At 41.8% G+C, this 15,736-nt stretch overlaps 1 protein-coding gene across 1 annotated transcript; it reads right to left on the reverse strand.

Annotated features, from left to right (window-relative positions):
* Positions 1-1,448: 1,448 nt before the first annotated feature.
* On the reverse strand, positions 1,449-12,270 carry LOC106571600 (mitochondrial basic amino acids transporter-like). The gene is given in 6 exon segments (XM_014144858.2): positions 1,449-2,270; positions 2,272-2,803; positions 7,207-7,414; positions 8,110-8,193; positions 8,858-8,901; positions 11,839-12,270. Coding segments are annotated over 6 exon segments (930 nt in total). The 5' UTR covers positions 11,867-12,270; the 3' UTR covers positions 1,449-2,236.
* Between the last annotated feature and the right edge of the window lie 3,466 nt (positions 12,271-15,736).

Genomic DNA, 15,736 nt, shown 5'->3' on the forward strand with positions numbered 1-15,736 from the left:
CACTCCACACTGTACTTTCCCACTTCGACAAAAGGAGCACCTACGTGAGAATGCTGTTCATTAACTACAGCTCAGCGTTCAACACCATAGTGATGAGCTTCGAGGGCACTAAGCTAAGGTCCCTGGAACTGAACACGTCCTCTGATTCAGAGGGGTTTGGTTAAATATGGAAGAGACATTTCAGTTGTACAACTGACTAGGTATCCCCCTTTCCCTCTGCAACTGGATCCTGGACTTCCTGATGGGCCTCCCCCAGGTGGTGAAGGTAGGCAACACCACATTCACCACGCTGACACGCAACACAGGAGCCCCACACAGTCATGTACAACTAACCATGTGGGGACACACAATTCAGTCCAATTCAAAATACTGTTCTTGCTAACCCCTAAACCTAACCCGAAAACCTAACCCTAGCTCCTAACCCTAACACTAACTTTTAACGCTAAACCCCCTAGAAATAGCATTTGACCTTCTGGGGACATTTTGTTGGTCCCCACTTGGTACATTTTTTGTTAGTTTACTTTTCTTGAGGGAAGTTCTGGTGCCCACAAGTATAGTTAAAAACGAACACACACGCTGCTGCTACTATTGTATATTATCTATCCTGAGGCCTTGTCACTTTACCCCTATCTATATGTACACTACATAGCTACAGTTGAAGTCGGAAGTTTACATACACTTAGGTTGGAGTCATTAAAACTCGTTTTACAACCCCTCCACAAATTTCTTGTTAACAAACTATAGTTTTGGCAAGTTGGTTAGGACATCTACTTTGTGCATGACACATTTAATTTTTCCAACAATTGTTTACAGACAGATTAATTCACTGTATCACAATTCCAGTGGGTCAGAAGTTTACATACACTAAGTTGACTGTGCCTTTAAACAGCTTGGAAAATTCCAGAAAATGATGCCATGGCTTTAGAAGCTTCTGTTAGGCTAATTGACATCATTTGAGTCAACTGGAGGTGCACCTGTGGATGTATTTCAAGGCCTACCTTCAAACTCAGTGCCTCTTTGCTTGACATCATGGGAAAATCAAAACAAATCAGCCAAGACCTCAGAAAAAAATTGTAGACCTCCACAAGTCTGGTTCATCCTTGGGAGCAATTTCCAAACGCCTGAAGGTACCACGTTCATCTGTACAAACAATAGTACGCAAGTATAAACACCATGGGACCATGTAGCCGTCATAACGCTCAGGAAGGAGACGCCTTCTGTCTCCTAGAGATGAACGTACTTTGGTGCGAAAAGTGCAAATCAATCCCAGAACAGCAGCAAAGGACCTTGTGAAGATGCTGGAGGAAACGGGTAGAAAAGTATCTATATCCACAGTAAAACTAGTCCTATATCGACATAACCTGAAAGGCCGCTCAGCAAGGAAGAAGCCACAGCTCCAATACTGCCATAAAAAAGCCAGACTACGGTTTGAAACTGCACATGGGGACAAATATCGTACTTTTTGGAGAAATGTCCTCTGGTCTGATGAAACAAAAATAAAACTGTTTGGCCATAATGACCATCGTTACTTTTATTCTGACATGTCACATTCTTAAAATAAAGTGGTGATCCTAATTTTTACTAGGATTAAATTGTCAGGAATTGTGAAACTGAGTTTAGATGTATTTGGCTAAGGTGTATGTAAACTTCCGACTTCAACTGTACCTCAATTACCTAGTACCCCTGCACATCGTTTGTATACTGCCATGTTATTTTGAATCATTATTCTTATTTACTGTGTATTTATTCCCCATTTCCCTATTTTCATTCTTTATTTAAAAAATATATCTTATCTTTAACTCTGCATTGTTGGGAAAGGACCCGTAAGTAAGCATTTCACCTGTTGTCTACAAAGTATGTGACACATAACATTTGATTGGATTACAGTCCTACTTAGTGGACTTGTGGTCGTAAACAGTTAGTACCAGCGACCTAAATATAACTTTTGGTTTTTGGAAGAAATATTAGGGGCATATCAAGTTTTGGGTTCAACATCTGTCTCACTACATTCCATTTTCTTTCCTTATCTCATCTTCCAATGATATCAGTGCTTTGAGTAAATTATATTTACAAGTCAAGTGGAGACACTGCATATCTATAGATATACATACAGCTGAATCAGGAGTCTGTGTACTTCCATACTCAGATTCAAAGTGTATTTGGCCCTATGGGTTTCCCTCCCTCCCCCACCCCACAGTAGAGCAGCTCAAGTGGGTGTAACACCTCCAGACTCAGGTCACAGGCTGGTGGCTTGGGCCTGCTGCTGCAGCTGTGTGGTGAGCTGTGACGGGGGTCGCGGGTTCACTGTCCTTGGGCCCCTCCTCCACCCCCCGTGCGTACATCAGCACCAGAGTGACTGTGGCAAAGGTGACAGCGTTGACGGGAAACGCCCTGAGCAGGGTGGAGGTGAGACCTCTCGTGAACACTATGAGCCCCTCCCTCTTCACACTCTGCCGCACACAGTCAGCGATGCTGCTGTACTGGTAGACTCCGCCCACCCCGTCCGCCTGGAGGCGGGACTTAATCACGTCCACAGGATAGGTGGACAGCCAGCAGGTGACCCCAGACATCCCACCGGCAAATAGCAGCTTGGGGATCATGTAACGGTCGCCGGGCTCGCAGCCCATGGAGCGGGTCAGGATGTCGTAGGTCAGGAAGTAGACTCCAAAGCAGGGGGTCTCTCGGATCAACGTGGTGACCATGCCGCGGTTCACGCCCAGCAGCCCCTCCCGCTTGTAGATATGTGCTAGACAGTCCAGGGAATTCTTGTACAGCTGCCTCTTGGACTTCTTCTCCCCAGTGCCTTAGTAACACAGTAGAAAAATAAAGTTTTAATAGGTGAAGATTTCATGAACAAGTATTTGACCTGTTTTGGCATTCATAAACAGGTAACTGCCAAAATAAAGGAAACACCAACAAAGTGTTTTACTAGAGCATTGGGCCAGCATGAGTGAGAACTGATTCAATCCAACTGGGCATAGACTCTACAAGTTTCTGGAACTCAATTGGAGGGATGCTAAATTCAATCATTTGGAGTTTTGTTGATGGTGGTGGAAAACATTCTCAGGCACACCTCCAGAATCTCCCATGTGTGTTCAATTGGGTTGAGATCTGGTGACAGACGGCCACGGCATATGGTTTACATTGTTTTCATGCTCATTAACCCATTCAGTGACCACAAGTCTAGCCGATCTTCAGCATCCAAAAGAAGAAGGAATAATTTATCATCCTCCCTTTTATAATCAAATGATGCCGCCTCCTATGGAAACCCCCCTCAGTGCTAACCATTCTCTACCCTCGAACAGTTTTGAAGCGATCAACCGCAATTAAAACTCCAGCCACACTCCATCTCCCACTCATTTTAAAAGGGTCAAATGTGGTTCCAACATGCCAAAAAAAGAACACTGAACATAGACAACAAGCAAATGTCAACTTCAGGTAATATGACACTTTCAATTTCACAGGCACACCAATTCTGATCTTTTGACCACAACAAATCACAATTGGGCTGCCTGTGTAAATGCAGTGTTAGTTCAGTATAAAAAGGTCAGGAAGCAGTGTAGCTCGTGACGCACACTGGTTCAGCTCGCCTTCACGCTCTTGCGCTCTTCTTTAGCTTTTACAGTTTAACAAAGATCGTGTAGCAAAATACGCAGATGATTATGATACCAAGACAGCATCTCCCTTCCTCTGCCCATCTTGTATGGTCAGAAGACCACCTTCACCAGAGGCCTCTTCTTACAGCTCGTCCAAATGTCTTCCAGAACTCCTTCTCACCATCTTTAGCCTCCATCTGCCCTAGGTACCTTAGGTGATAACATGGTGTCACCCTAGCCATACAAATGTGCACAATGGATGACCATTTTCTCCTTCAGACTGTTTTTAAGCTGTCAGAGAGCATGGTAGTAGTCTTTTTTCCTAGTGCGTAAAAGCTCTTATGGTGATACCTTGCATCTGTATGCGTATCTGGGCCAGTAAAGCACTTTATTCAGGTGATACACTCATGCAGATACAAGGTACAGTATCTTCGCCAGCTCCACGGGGCAGCAGATGACACACTGGATGGCCCCGGGTGAAACCCCGACCAGGAACTGGTTCATAGGGGTGTCATGGAATGCCAATATACGCATTCCAAACACTGTTGTTGATGAAGGTTCGGCCCATCATGGGAGAGCCGATGCTTTTGTACTGCCCAAACAGCTGTCTCATTGTCCAGGTAGTAGTAAGGTTGAGGAGTTGCCAAGCAGTCGCATCATGGTGGCACTGATATAGCGATAGAGGACTCTAGTGCCCAAAAGCCAGTTTTAGCATGGACAGCGCCATTGACGACTTTCGCCACTGAAGTAGTCAACTTGGTATGACTTCCTATGGGTTAAGGAAGGATCACATGAGTCCATCCAGGTCATCCAAAGGGAAAAGACAATGAATTATACTCGTGAGCAAACATTCCAGAACTGCAAGTGGCAGTAAATCACCAGCCTTGGTTTTAAACCTGTTCAAAATCAAATCAATGCTGCAGTTCAAAGTAAAGGAGTGGGGCTACCATGTCTATCAACCATTAGTTTGTTACAAAAATATCAGTGTCTCCATCTTTTAAGTTTTCTATTTTCAAGCTCATCTTTGTAACAGCAAACCTAAATACACAAGATAAGAGACTCGAACATTGAGGACACCAAAACAAATTGAGATTGAAAAATGTTCCTTCCCCTTTTTAAATGATCTATCAGATTATCAGACATAACTAGTACATATTGCATCTTGCCACAAAGCTAGAGTCCAAATTATTTGCAATTGCTAGTTGTTAACTTTAGCCTCGGTTGAGTCTAGGACTGAATGAGTATGAGAATATTAAAATGAATACAATAAAACATTATGGTTACATAAACACATGACATGAGACAGTATATAAAAGAGGTTGAAATGAGCACTGGAAAGTCTGATTGGCATACTGAATTCCACTCAATATTTCTTTCCCCCATTACTCCACAACCACAATTCAGGAGACTGCAGGACAGCAGCATTACAAGGGTTGTGGCTGTTTTATCCAAGCAGCAAACAACCCCTAACCAACCAGAATATTGTTACATTCAACAATTCAGTACGATGTCATAGTGGATACCGGTATGTTAGAGACAGTCATTATGATGTCATAGTGGCTCTTTAAGAGAATGTCATTGCGGCCATTTTAGGGAAAGGGAATATGTAGTCAGCTGCACAACAATGCATTCAACCAAAATGTGTCTTCCGCATTTAACCCAAATGAATCAGAGAGGTGCGGGGAATGTCGTAGTGGCCAGAGAGATGCGGCTAATGCCATTATGTCATAGTGGCAGTTTTAGAGCCTTCCGTTATGTCATAAACCAGGTTTCCATGCACGTCCTGTTGAAAAACAAATTATAGTGGGACTAAGCGCAAACCAGATGGGATGGCGTATCGCTGCAGAATGCTGTGGTAGCCATGCTGGTTAAGTGCGCATTGACTTCTAAATAAATCAGTGTCACCAGCAAAGCACCCCCCACACCATCATACCTCCTCCTCCATGCTTCACGGTGGGAACCACACATGCGGAGGGCATCTGTTCACCTACTCTGCGTCTCACAAAAGCATGGCAGTTGGAACCAAAAATCTCAAATTTGGACTCTTCAGACCAAAGGACAGATTTCCACCGGTCTAATGTCCATTGCTCACGTTTCTTGGCCCAAGCAAGTCTCTTCTTATTATTGGTGTTCTTTAGTGGTTTCTTTGCAGCAAATTGACCATAAAGGGCTGATTCACACAGTCACCTCAGAACAGTTGATGCAATCTGAGGTGCAGCTAATGAACTCATCCTCTGCAGCAGAAGTAACTCTGGGTCTTCCTTTCCTGTGGCGGTCTTCATGAGAGCCAGTTTACCCATAGCACTTGATGGTTTTTGCACTGCACTTGAAGAAACTTTCAAAGTCCTGAATTTTCCAGATTGACTGACCTTAATGTCTTAAAGTAATGATGGACTGTCGTTTCTCTTTGATTATTTGAGCTGTTCTTGCCATAATATGGACTTGGTCTTTTCCCAAATAGGGCTATCTTCTGTATACCACCCTTACCTTGTCACAACACAACAGATTGGCTCAAATGCATTAAAAAGGAAAGAAATTCCACAAATGTACTTTTAACAAGGCACACTTGTTAATTGAAATGCATTCCAGGTGACTACCTCATGAAGCTGGTTGAGAGAATGCAAAGTGTGCGCAAAGCTATCATCAAGGCAAAGGGTGGCTACTTTGAAGAATCTAAAATAACATTTTGATTACTACATGATTCACTGTTATTTCATAGCGAAGACGACTTCTACAATGTAAAAAATTGTAAAAATAAAGAAAAACCCTTGAATGAGTTGGTGTCCAAACTTGTGACAGGTACTGTATATAGCCTACTATATGAATACCCTCACAATAACTTACAAATGTTACCATCCTACATATAGGAGAGAGATATGTGGAAATACTACTCGGTTGCTCACAAACCAGTAACAAAATATCAACGCCCATTACAAATCCTCTAATGGCCAGGAGTTAACAGTAACAGATATACTAAAGAATACAGGATGAGGAGAGCCAATGGCTTATCAGTCCAAGTGAACAATTAGATTAGTTAACAGCAACGATAGTAGCATTCAGGCTCAACTAATAATAACAACATTCTGATACTGAGCAAACATACATGAAACTAACATTACACAAACAAAAATCCTCACTCTAGTATTTGCGATATTTATAGAGTAAAGTAAAATTAAGCTCACATTTACACACAAGTAAAACACCATACTGCACATTATTCAGTAAAACACAAAAAACAAAACACATGACATTATTGCCAACCATAACAGTGATTAACACTTGTGTTCATGGTGGGATGGAGTATTGGCCAATAAGAAAGAGTTCCAAACATCTCTGCCAATAACAGCTAGTTTTCAGTTCTCTCCTCTCCACTCCCAGAAAGTCCTAGCTAAATCCTTGCTTGAGAAATTGCTCTTACCTAAGACGCTATTTTTGTTAATTTTTTTACCATTTTCACTTAAAACAATCACAGTAAGGTACTTTCATTGTTACCTAGAAATGATTTGATATTGAGATCAAAACAGCTGCATTGGACCTTTAAGCAGTTGGAGAGAATGGTAGTTGTCGCCACTCTTTCTATGTAAAAGCCCATTATTTTGGTAATCCCTACCTTGCATCTGCATGCGTGTCTTGGCCAACTCCATAGGGCAGCAGATGACACACTGTATTGCCCCAGCTGCGGCCCCAGCCAGGAACTGGTTCATAGGGGTGTCATGGCCCAGGTAACGCATGGTGTTGCCCTGCACTCCAAACACTATGGCATTGACAAAGGTTAAGCCCATCATGGGGGAGCCGATGCCTTTGTACAGCCCAAACATCTGGGTAGGGAGGAGGAAAGGGGTGGGAAGGCGAAAGGGAAGGGGAGATGGAGGGTGAAGGATGGCGAGATGGGGCAGGTAGAGAGAAAGAAAATTAAAAGTGGAGACATTAGAAAAAGACTGTTCAAGGCTATGGACTTTTATGTAGCATGAAAAGGGAGCCACATAATTCTAAATAAATAAAATATGGGAATCGAACTGATGCAGACAATTACATTGATAGAACCCACAATATTGAAGCAGATAATGTATTATTATTATTTTTTTTTTACACCTGTTATAAGCCATCTATAAGAGAAAACAAACCAAAGTACTTATTCCCCAATACCCCTACCAATACCCCAATACTCCTAACAATACCCCTTACCAGTGCCTATTCTATTCCACCCCTCTGAGTATTTCAGCTGGCCCATAGCAATGGCATCCCACTCAGTCACAAGACCAGACCGGTTCATCTGACAGACAGGTTCAGGATCAGCCCCCAGGACACACTGCTCTCAATAACACCACAACAAATGCCAAAACATCTTTCGGCCAAGAGACCCAATGAGCCATAACCTCTGAATAACTCAAGCAGAGCATACCTCAATGTGTTGTGCTGATATGAGAGTGGCCAAAATGGGTGATAATCACCTATTGAAATATAAAATCAGAGACAGTTTCCACTAAATGATAAAGATGTATGTAGGACTTACTGACTCCTGCCGTACGATGGACTGGAAACAGTGGTAGGTCCCGCGGTAAAGAGGCTTGTCCACATTCTGGACCTGTAGTCTCACCTGCAATACAAACACAGGTTTGTGTCAAAGGTAAAATAGAACCTGGATGGCCAATCAGCATCCCTCCTGAACCAACAAACAATTTCTGATAATGCTATCAAATCATAGGAACAAAAGGGAGGGAATACGGAGTATGATGCCATTACACACAAATATATGTACTGCAATGAAGTGTACAAACATGTTTTTTCTGACACAACTTGGTGAACCACATTAAGTCAGACATCAAAGAGTTACTAGAGGCTATATGTTGATAGGGGATGGGGAAGGGTCCTATTCTTGTTGTGGTTCAACAAAACCAAGACAGTCAAAGTGAGACAGACAGGTGGATGGTTTGACCTTTGCTGTACTTACTTCTTTACAACAGTACACTGTAGTATCTACTAACACTAAGACTTTTTCTGTGAAATGAAGAAAGTCCCTGTTACAGGTAACAAGAAAATCTCCCACAATTATTAAGCCTATGTAAGCTAAGGATGTGTACAAAATCAGCAACATACATACAAATAGCATCTGTTATAGTGTAGAGATCACCCCTTTACCCTTACCATACCGTATTGCTGCTTTTGTGGTTGGTCTGAGATAAGCAGCAACTCTATTGAACTTTGTGACTGCAAGCTTTATTTGCATAGAAGGAGAAAAAAATATAAAAAATAAAACCTACCTTAACCGTGTCAAAAGGGTGTCCTACTAAGACTCCGGCAGCACCTGAAGAGAAGAACGAGAGAGCCATTATAGACAGGATAGCCTAAAGCCAACGCTATACTTACTATACTATTCAGACAGTTTGAGAAGTTGTATTCTGGTAGGGGGAATAAATCTAAACTACACATTTTTGACATGCCTTACAGAAACCAAATAAATAGCTGTGTCCGCTATTCAGATCACAAGGTCAGAGATTGAAAACATATACCTTTCATGTTGGCTATCACCTCACATAGAGGATGTCACATCAGAGTGCCAAAATACAAGCTGCAATTCTTCTGAGAAGGAAATGTAAACCCTGTCGTCATCAACAATAACCTGCAACCGTAAACAAATAGCAGACCTGGGTTCAAATAGTATTTGAAATCTGCTTTCCGAGCCAGATGGGCAGTTGAGATGATTATATTGGTCAATTAAGCCAGACAGGCTAAATTAGGCACCAGTAAAGTATTTGAAATGAATTCAAATAGTATCTGAACCCAGGTCTGAGACAGTGACGCTATATGATCTAGAAAGTGCTGACTAATAACTGGCAAGGCCACTGGGGAGAGCGTGATTCTTCAGGAATAGTCCGGATGACTGCTCTACAAGTTAGCCTACATAACAGGTGTTTAGGAGTACCCAATCCTACCCTTGTTCAGATACCAGTTTAAGACCTCTCACTACTGACTCTGGTATTTTGGTTCCACAGTAGCTATAGTGGAACAAACTACCAGTACCTGGGAAGTTTGCAAAGTTTAGCTATTTCTTTCTTTTCTTTCACTTTTTGTTTCTACTTAGAATTTGCAGTGGTACAGTATTATGCAAAGGTTTGTGTCTTCCTGGTATAAGGTAACAAAGTAAGTTATTCCTTTCCCTATCAGGGCTCTACGCTGACCTTTTTTTACGAGGAGCATGTGTGCGCCTAAGTTGAAAAATGTAGGCGCACACAAAGAAATTTAGGACCACAACAAAATATTTTTCTTGGTGTGCTGGTGCTACTAAATAAATAAAAAATCCAGGTTGCACAGCGAAATATTTAGGCGCATATGCGAGTAAAATGGTCACACTAATAGGCCAACACTTTCATATAATACTAAAGTTTCCCTCTGAGTCGAGTCAGGCTTTTCCTGCCATTCCACTCACGTTGAGCATGCGGGTCCCTCCCCTATGGGTTCACAAGTACACCAAGCCACTCCACAGCAGATTCCAGACAGTGGGAGTGTGTGATTGGTCTGTGAAGAGGAGTGTGTGTGGATGCCTCTCCTTTTTACAGTAGATCTATCTTAATTTGTCTGTTGATGGAGCAGTAACTGAAACCACAGATGTGTCATTCATCATAAATCCTTTCACCAGGGAAGAAATATACTTTTTGCTTTCAACAACACATGGTCTTCCTGGAGAGCAGGGCCATCCACTTACTTTATGATCTGACCACCTATAAAATAATCTAATTTAAAAGAATAGTACCAAGGCTACATTGAAGACCACTGGAATCAGATAGCCCTTATTTGGGTAACTATGAAATACCCATAACCCCACATACTCAGCTTTTCTGACATAGCATAAGGAGCTACTTTGTTCTGACACCAGATAACAGACTCAACATGACTTGCACCAACCTGACTTCCAAATATATCTACATTACAACAATTGTCATGCCTACCAACTACTCACAGACTGGTACCCAGACTAACTGGAGCCTACATTCGTTTTAGCTAAAATTCAACATCAAATGACAGGAGTGGAATGTAATAGCTGAACAGAAATGGCAAGCAGGCTAGGGTACAATATCTTCAAGTTTTACATTGATATTGTTAGCTATTTCAGTTATGCTGTTCAGTGATTGACTTGGGAAGGAGCTCACTGGAGCTGTGTACCTAAAATGTTATGCTGCTTGAACTCCTGTTCCTCTTATAGAATATGATTCGCTCAAAAGTATTGTGGCGCTCCTGCACCTAAATATAAACCGTACCAGCACCCAAAATGAGTACTGACACCTAGTTCAGTGCAAGTCACGCACTGATGATGTTACAATAAGACACGAAGTGATTGTTTTCAATGCATTGTCTGAATAGTTCCAGACAGCTATAATGATGTCACGTGTTTTCCATTGCTAGATAGAATTTGGATAATGTTCCTAGGCTTGTGTGCCGACTTCCGCCAAGAACAGAAGTGTGGTTGATATCACGGAATCGGATTGCGTCACACAATGTTCGTAAGCCGGGTGAGGTGAACAAGTCGAGAGTTTCACAATGTCAATGTCAACATTGTCTAAGCTACAGTATGTAAGAATTCATTTATCAAATAGCACTTTCGGTTTTAGGCCAAGTATATGTGTGATTGGTAGGCGTTATGATGGCTAGATGACGGGTGGGTATAATTTGTGGAACGTTCCACTGGAATCTGTTCCAAAAACTTCGTAAATAACAAGGTTGCCCAAAAACAACGCATACAAAGTTGTAGAGCGGCAGAATAAGATACCGGGTAGTGAGTGGTCTATTTCATTGCGTTTTTCACTCATCACGTTTATTCCGAAAAATGTCTCTCCTCACTCTGGTTGCCTATGGACAAACATTAAGCATAAGCTACGTGGTGAGTTGATGCCTATTAGGCAGCTAATTAGCTAGGTTTGTATGCGTTGCTACTTTGTATGCGTTGTTGGTTGACAACCTTTTACTTTACGCTTTTTGGAACAGATTCCTGTTGGGACGTTCCACAAATTATACCCACCCCTAGATGACATAGTTACAGTAAGGCGACAGCTTGTGGCGCAGTGCCTAGCGGGTGTGGGTATGGCTACAGACATCACTTATCGACTAAACTCGATCATGGGGTTGAGTTTAAATCGGCTACTTTACCCACTAACCAGACAGACACGGAATGTGCTAGTTAGCATTCCAACATTGGCTGCAGTACTAGTAGTTAGTTAGAAAGCGATGTGTGTTTCAAATCACTTACCCCCAATGCAGCCAGCAAGAAAGTCCATCACCAGTCTTCAGCACAAGTTTGCGATTCAGGGTGCAGTGATCTGTCAAGTAACTATTATTAGCTACTTTTTGACACCGACACAGCTTGAAGCAACACGTAAATTGCACAACTAGCGCGGGAAGCCAGCTAACTACTGTAGCTAGTCAGCTAGCTACGTCGCTTACCACCTAGCTAGTTATACTGTAGCTGGCTAAAGTCAAGATTCTGTCTAGTCCCTAGTTAGGCAAATGTGATATAAACTTGCTAGCTAATATATATATATGTGTGTGTGTGTTGAGATATCTGCGGCCGTTAGAATATAGTTAGCTAGCTACACGACTTCAATGAGATGTCCTAGCTGTCTGACCAACGTTTTTGACAGATGTCATTGAAAGTGTTTACCACCTTGGACATTTTAAATACACCGATGACGTTGCAAAGCGTTTCTTTTGGCGGAAGCAAGCGGAAAAAACGGGGCGGGGCATACCTGCATTTGTCCAATTGATATTCTAGTTTTTCTATGTTTGCTTCCGTTTGGTTATTCAATAGTAAACGGTTTCCGTAATGAATACACCCGTACTTCGGGTTAACGTCGTATCCAATCACATTACAGTCCCGAAGGCGCAATCCCTCTTTTTCGATTTTTACCACAAACGCGTATTGGTTGTGCACGAAAATACTAGTAATGGGAAATCAGGCTCTTTTTACTGACTCGGATCTTTTCGACTCATTTAAGTAAGTAAGGACGCCCTACATGTACCAGCGAACGATGAACGTAAAACATGATTCTACGAGCCTTTCGTTCACCATAGAAGGCTTATTGGAGCTATCATTTGTGATTGAGACTTGTAAACGTGTGCTTTCAACAATATACTTTTGTTGATTGCTTGGCATACAAATAAGATTACTTCTTGATACATTTTAAACGAGGTCTAGTTGTTGCCGGAACCGGACTAGATTGCGAACGACTCTTGGAGGAACGTATTGCTTGACTGCTGTGAGGGTGATAAGTGGCCAGACAACTCGTTCGACATGGTGGGATCTTGTGTCGGCAAAATGAATTTTGCGAGAAATGCACAAATATTGATATAATAACCACCATCAAAGTCAACGTGGAGTCACGCGATGATATGGTGCGTGGTCCTCCCACTACGACTCGGGAAGCCATGCAGTTTATTAGGCTACAGATTAAATAAATTATATGAGGTGGTGAAAGCAGGGGCGAAAATCTGATATCAACTTTGGAGGGGACAATTACATGAAATTTTCTCAAGAGCAATTCCTGAGGGGGACACCAAAAGTAGTGCTGTAACACACAGCCTACATTGTAATATGGTAAATGTATATTGAGGAACCAAAGAAATAAGGTGTTTGCCGTACTCCTAACTACCGGTACCCAAAACTACACAACTAATCACAACAGCAATACCATTGCCTTTAACAAATCTTAGTTCAGTCACCAGTTTAAGTTGAGAGTGGGGGTATCCATGGCATTTTCCAATTATGTTCCTATTTTACAAGTCAAAAAAATTGAGAACCTTTCATAATGTTGCCAAACAAAGACTCAACAAACTTACCTGAGACTCCCTGTCTCTGCCAGTCTGTCCCTGCATATCTGTCTCCAACTCTGCTGTCTGTGTGCCATCTGTTGCCTGCTCTGCCTAATGACATCATTATGAAACATTTCCATTAGAATTTAATTTCTTTCTTATGAACATTTTATCAACTAGTCTTTGAGATATTAGGCTACTAGGGTTCTTACTATGCGTTTTGGTGTATTGAAAAATACTCTGATGTCCGTCTTTTATTTTTCTGCCATTTTTCTACCTGGCTGGCTGGCTACACACACACACACACACACACACACAGTGTGTAGGTTATTTACAGTAGGAGATGGGCTTCTATCATCTTCAATCATTCTATTTGGGCTTCGATCTAAAAGGTAGCTAGCAAATGTGAAACGGATTAAAATGACGAGTTGACAGCTGTATGAGTTCACCATTTACACAACATATGCTGCAACCTTTTTTAATTTTAATAGTTTGTTTCATATTGGCTGGCTTCCAACAATAGCTGAATTTGCAAAGCTAGCGAGCACCAATTCAGTTTCAGTGGTGTTTGCTATAATCTTTGCTACCCGGGTTAAATAAAGGTGAAATAACATAAATAAATAAAAGTTCCTTTGCGACAATTTAGCTTTTGCAACGAGACCATTAAATATATTTAAGACAATGGTAGAAGAGAGTGTAGTTCTGTTCAGTTTGGACTTCAGTTTATCGCTAACCTTATCACAGGGACTTTGAAGCACTAACTTACATCATCTGCATGCTGATCTTGGAATAAATTGACGATAGCAAAGATTCCATCTTTGAAGACGCCACATAAATGGAATAGGTACTAGCTAGCTTAATAGTTAATATTTGCGCGCTAGCTCTGCATATTCAGCTAGTGTGTGTGCGCGATTGACTGGATTAACCTTACGTCAGTTACGTTCATTGAGTGCCTTTCAGACAGTAGACACGACCCCTCTGTTACCTTGCCAACCCAAGGAACTGGCAGTGGATCAAACCATTGTGAGGCAAAGGGTGGGGGGGTCGCAATCTTTTGAAACTTAAAAACGCGCTATTAAGTGTGTATAATCAGCACAATTGCTTTCATTGCGTATTATTAATATTATTTAAATTACATAGTTATGTTTCAGTGATATATTGGGGGGGACAAATCATATTTTTCCCAGGATGGGGGGGTCGTGTCCCCCCCGTCCCCCCCGGGATTTCCGCCCCTGGGTGAAAGTGCACAATGATGAGTTTGATGCTCCTTATTGTCCTACTGAAAGGTGAATTCATCTCCCTGTGTCTGGTTGTAAGCAGACTGAACCAGGATTTCCTCTAGGATTTAGCCTATGCGTAGCTCTATTCCATTAATTTTTTGATCCTGAAAAACTCCATAGTCCTTAACGATTACAAACATACCCATAACATGATGCAGCGACCACTATGCTTGAACATATTGAGAGTGGTACTCAGTAATGTGTTGTATTGGGTTTGCCCCAAACATAACACTTTGCATTCAGACCAATTTTAGTGCCTTGTTGCAAACAGGATGCATGTTTTGGCATATTTGTATTCAGTACAGGCTTCCTTCTTTTCACTCTGTCAATTAGGTTAGTATTGTGGAGTAACTACTATGTTGTTGATCCATCCTCAGCTTTCTCCTATCATAGCCATTAAACTCTGTAACTGTTTTAAAGTTACCATTGGCCTCATGATGAAATCCCTAAGCGGTTTCCTTCCTCTCCGGGAACTGAGTTCGGAAGGAAGGATGTCTGTATCTTTATAGTGACTGGGTGTATTGATATACCATCCAAAGTGTAATTAATAACTTCACCATTCTCAAAGGGATATTTTTTGTTTTTTTGTGTTCTACCAATAGCTGCTATTCTCTGAAATTCACTGCTCGACTGAGGGACCTTACAAATAAATGTATGTGTGGGGTGCAGAGATGCATAATGGGACCCATCTCATCCAAAAAGTTGACTCAAGTTAACCTAAAAACACCTGGAATCACCTGGATAATAATCATGACTCTCGGAATAACGTTCTATGGACATATGAGCCAAAAGTATAACTTTTTGGATGACATGTGTCCCATTATGCCTGGCGAAAACCAAACACTCCATTTCACAGTAATAACCTTATACCAAGGGTCAAGCATGGTGGTGGTAGTGTGACGGTTTGGGGAGGCTTTGCTGCCTCATGAACTGGACGACTTGCCTTAATAGAACAAACCATGAATTATGCTCTGTAGCAGAGAATTCTACAGGAGAATGTCAGGTCATCAGTCTGTGAGCTGAAGCGCAGCTGCGTCATACAGAAAGACAACGATCCAA

Source organism: Salmo salar, chromosome ssa15, assembly GCF_905237065.1.
Source record: "Salmo salar chromosome ssa15, Ssal_v3.1, whole genome shotgun sequence".
In the NCBI taxonomy this organism is placed as follows: domain Eukaryota; kingdom Metazoa; phylum Chordata; class Actinopteri; order Salmoniformes; family Salmonidae; genus Salmo; species Salmo salar.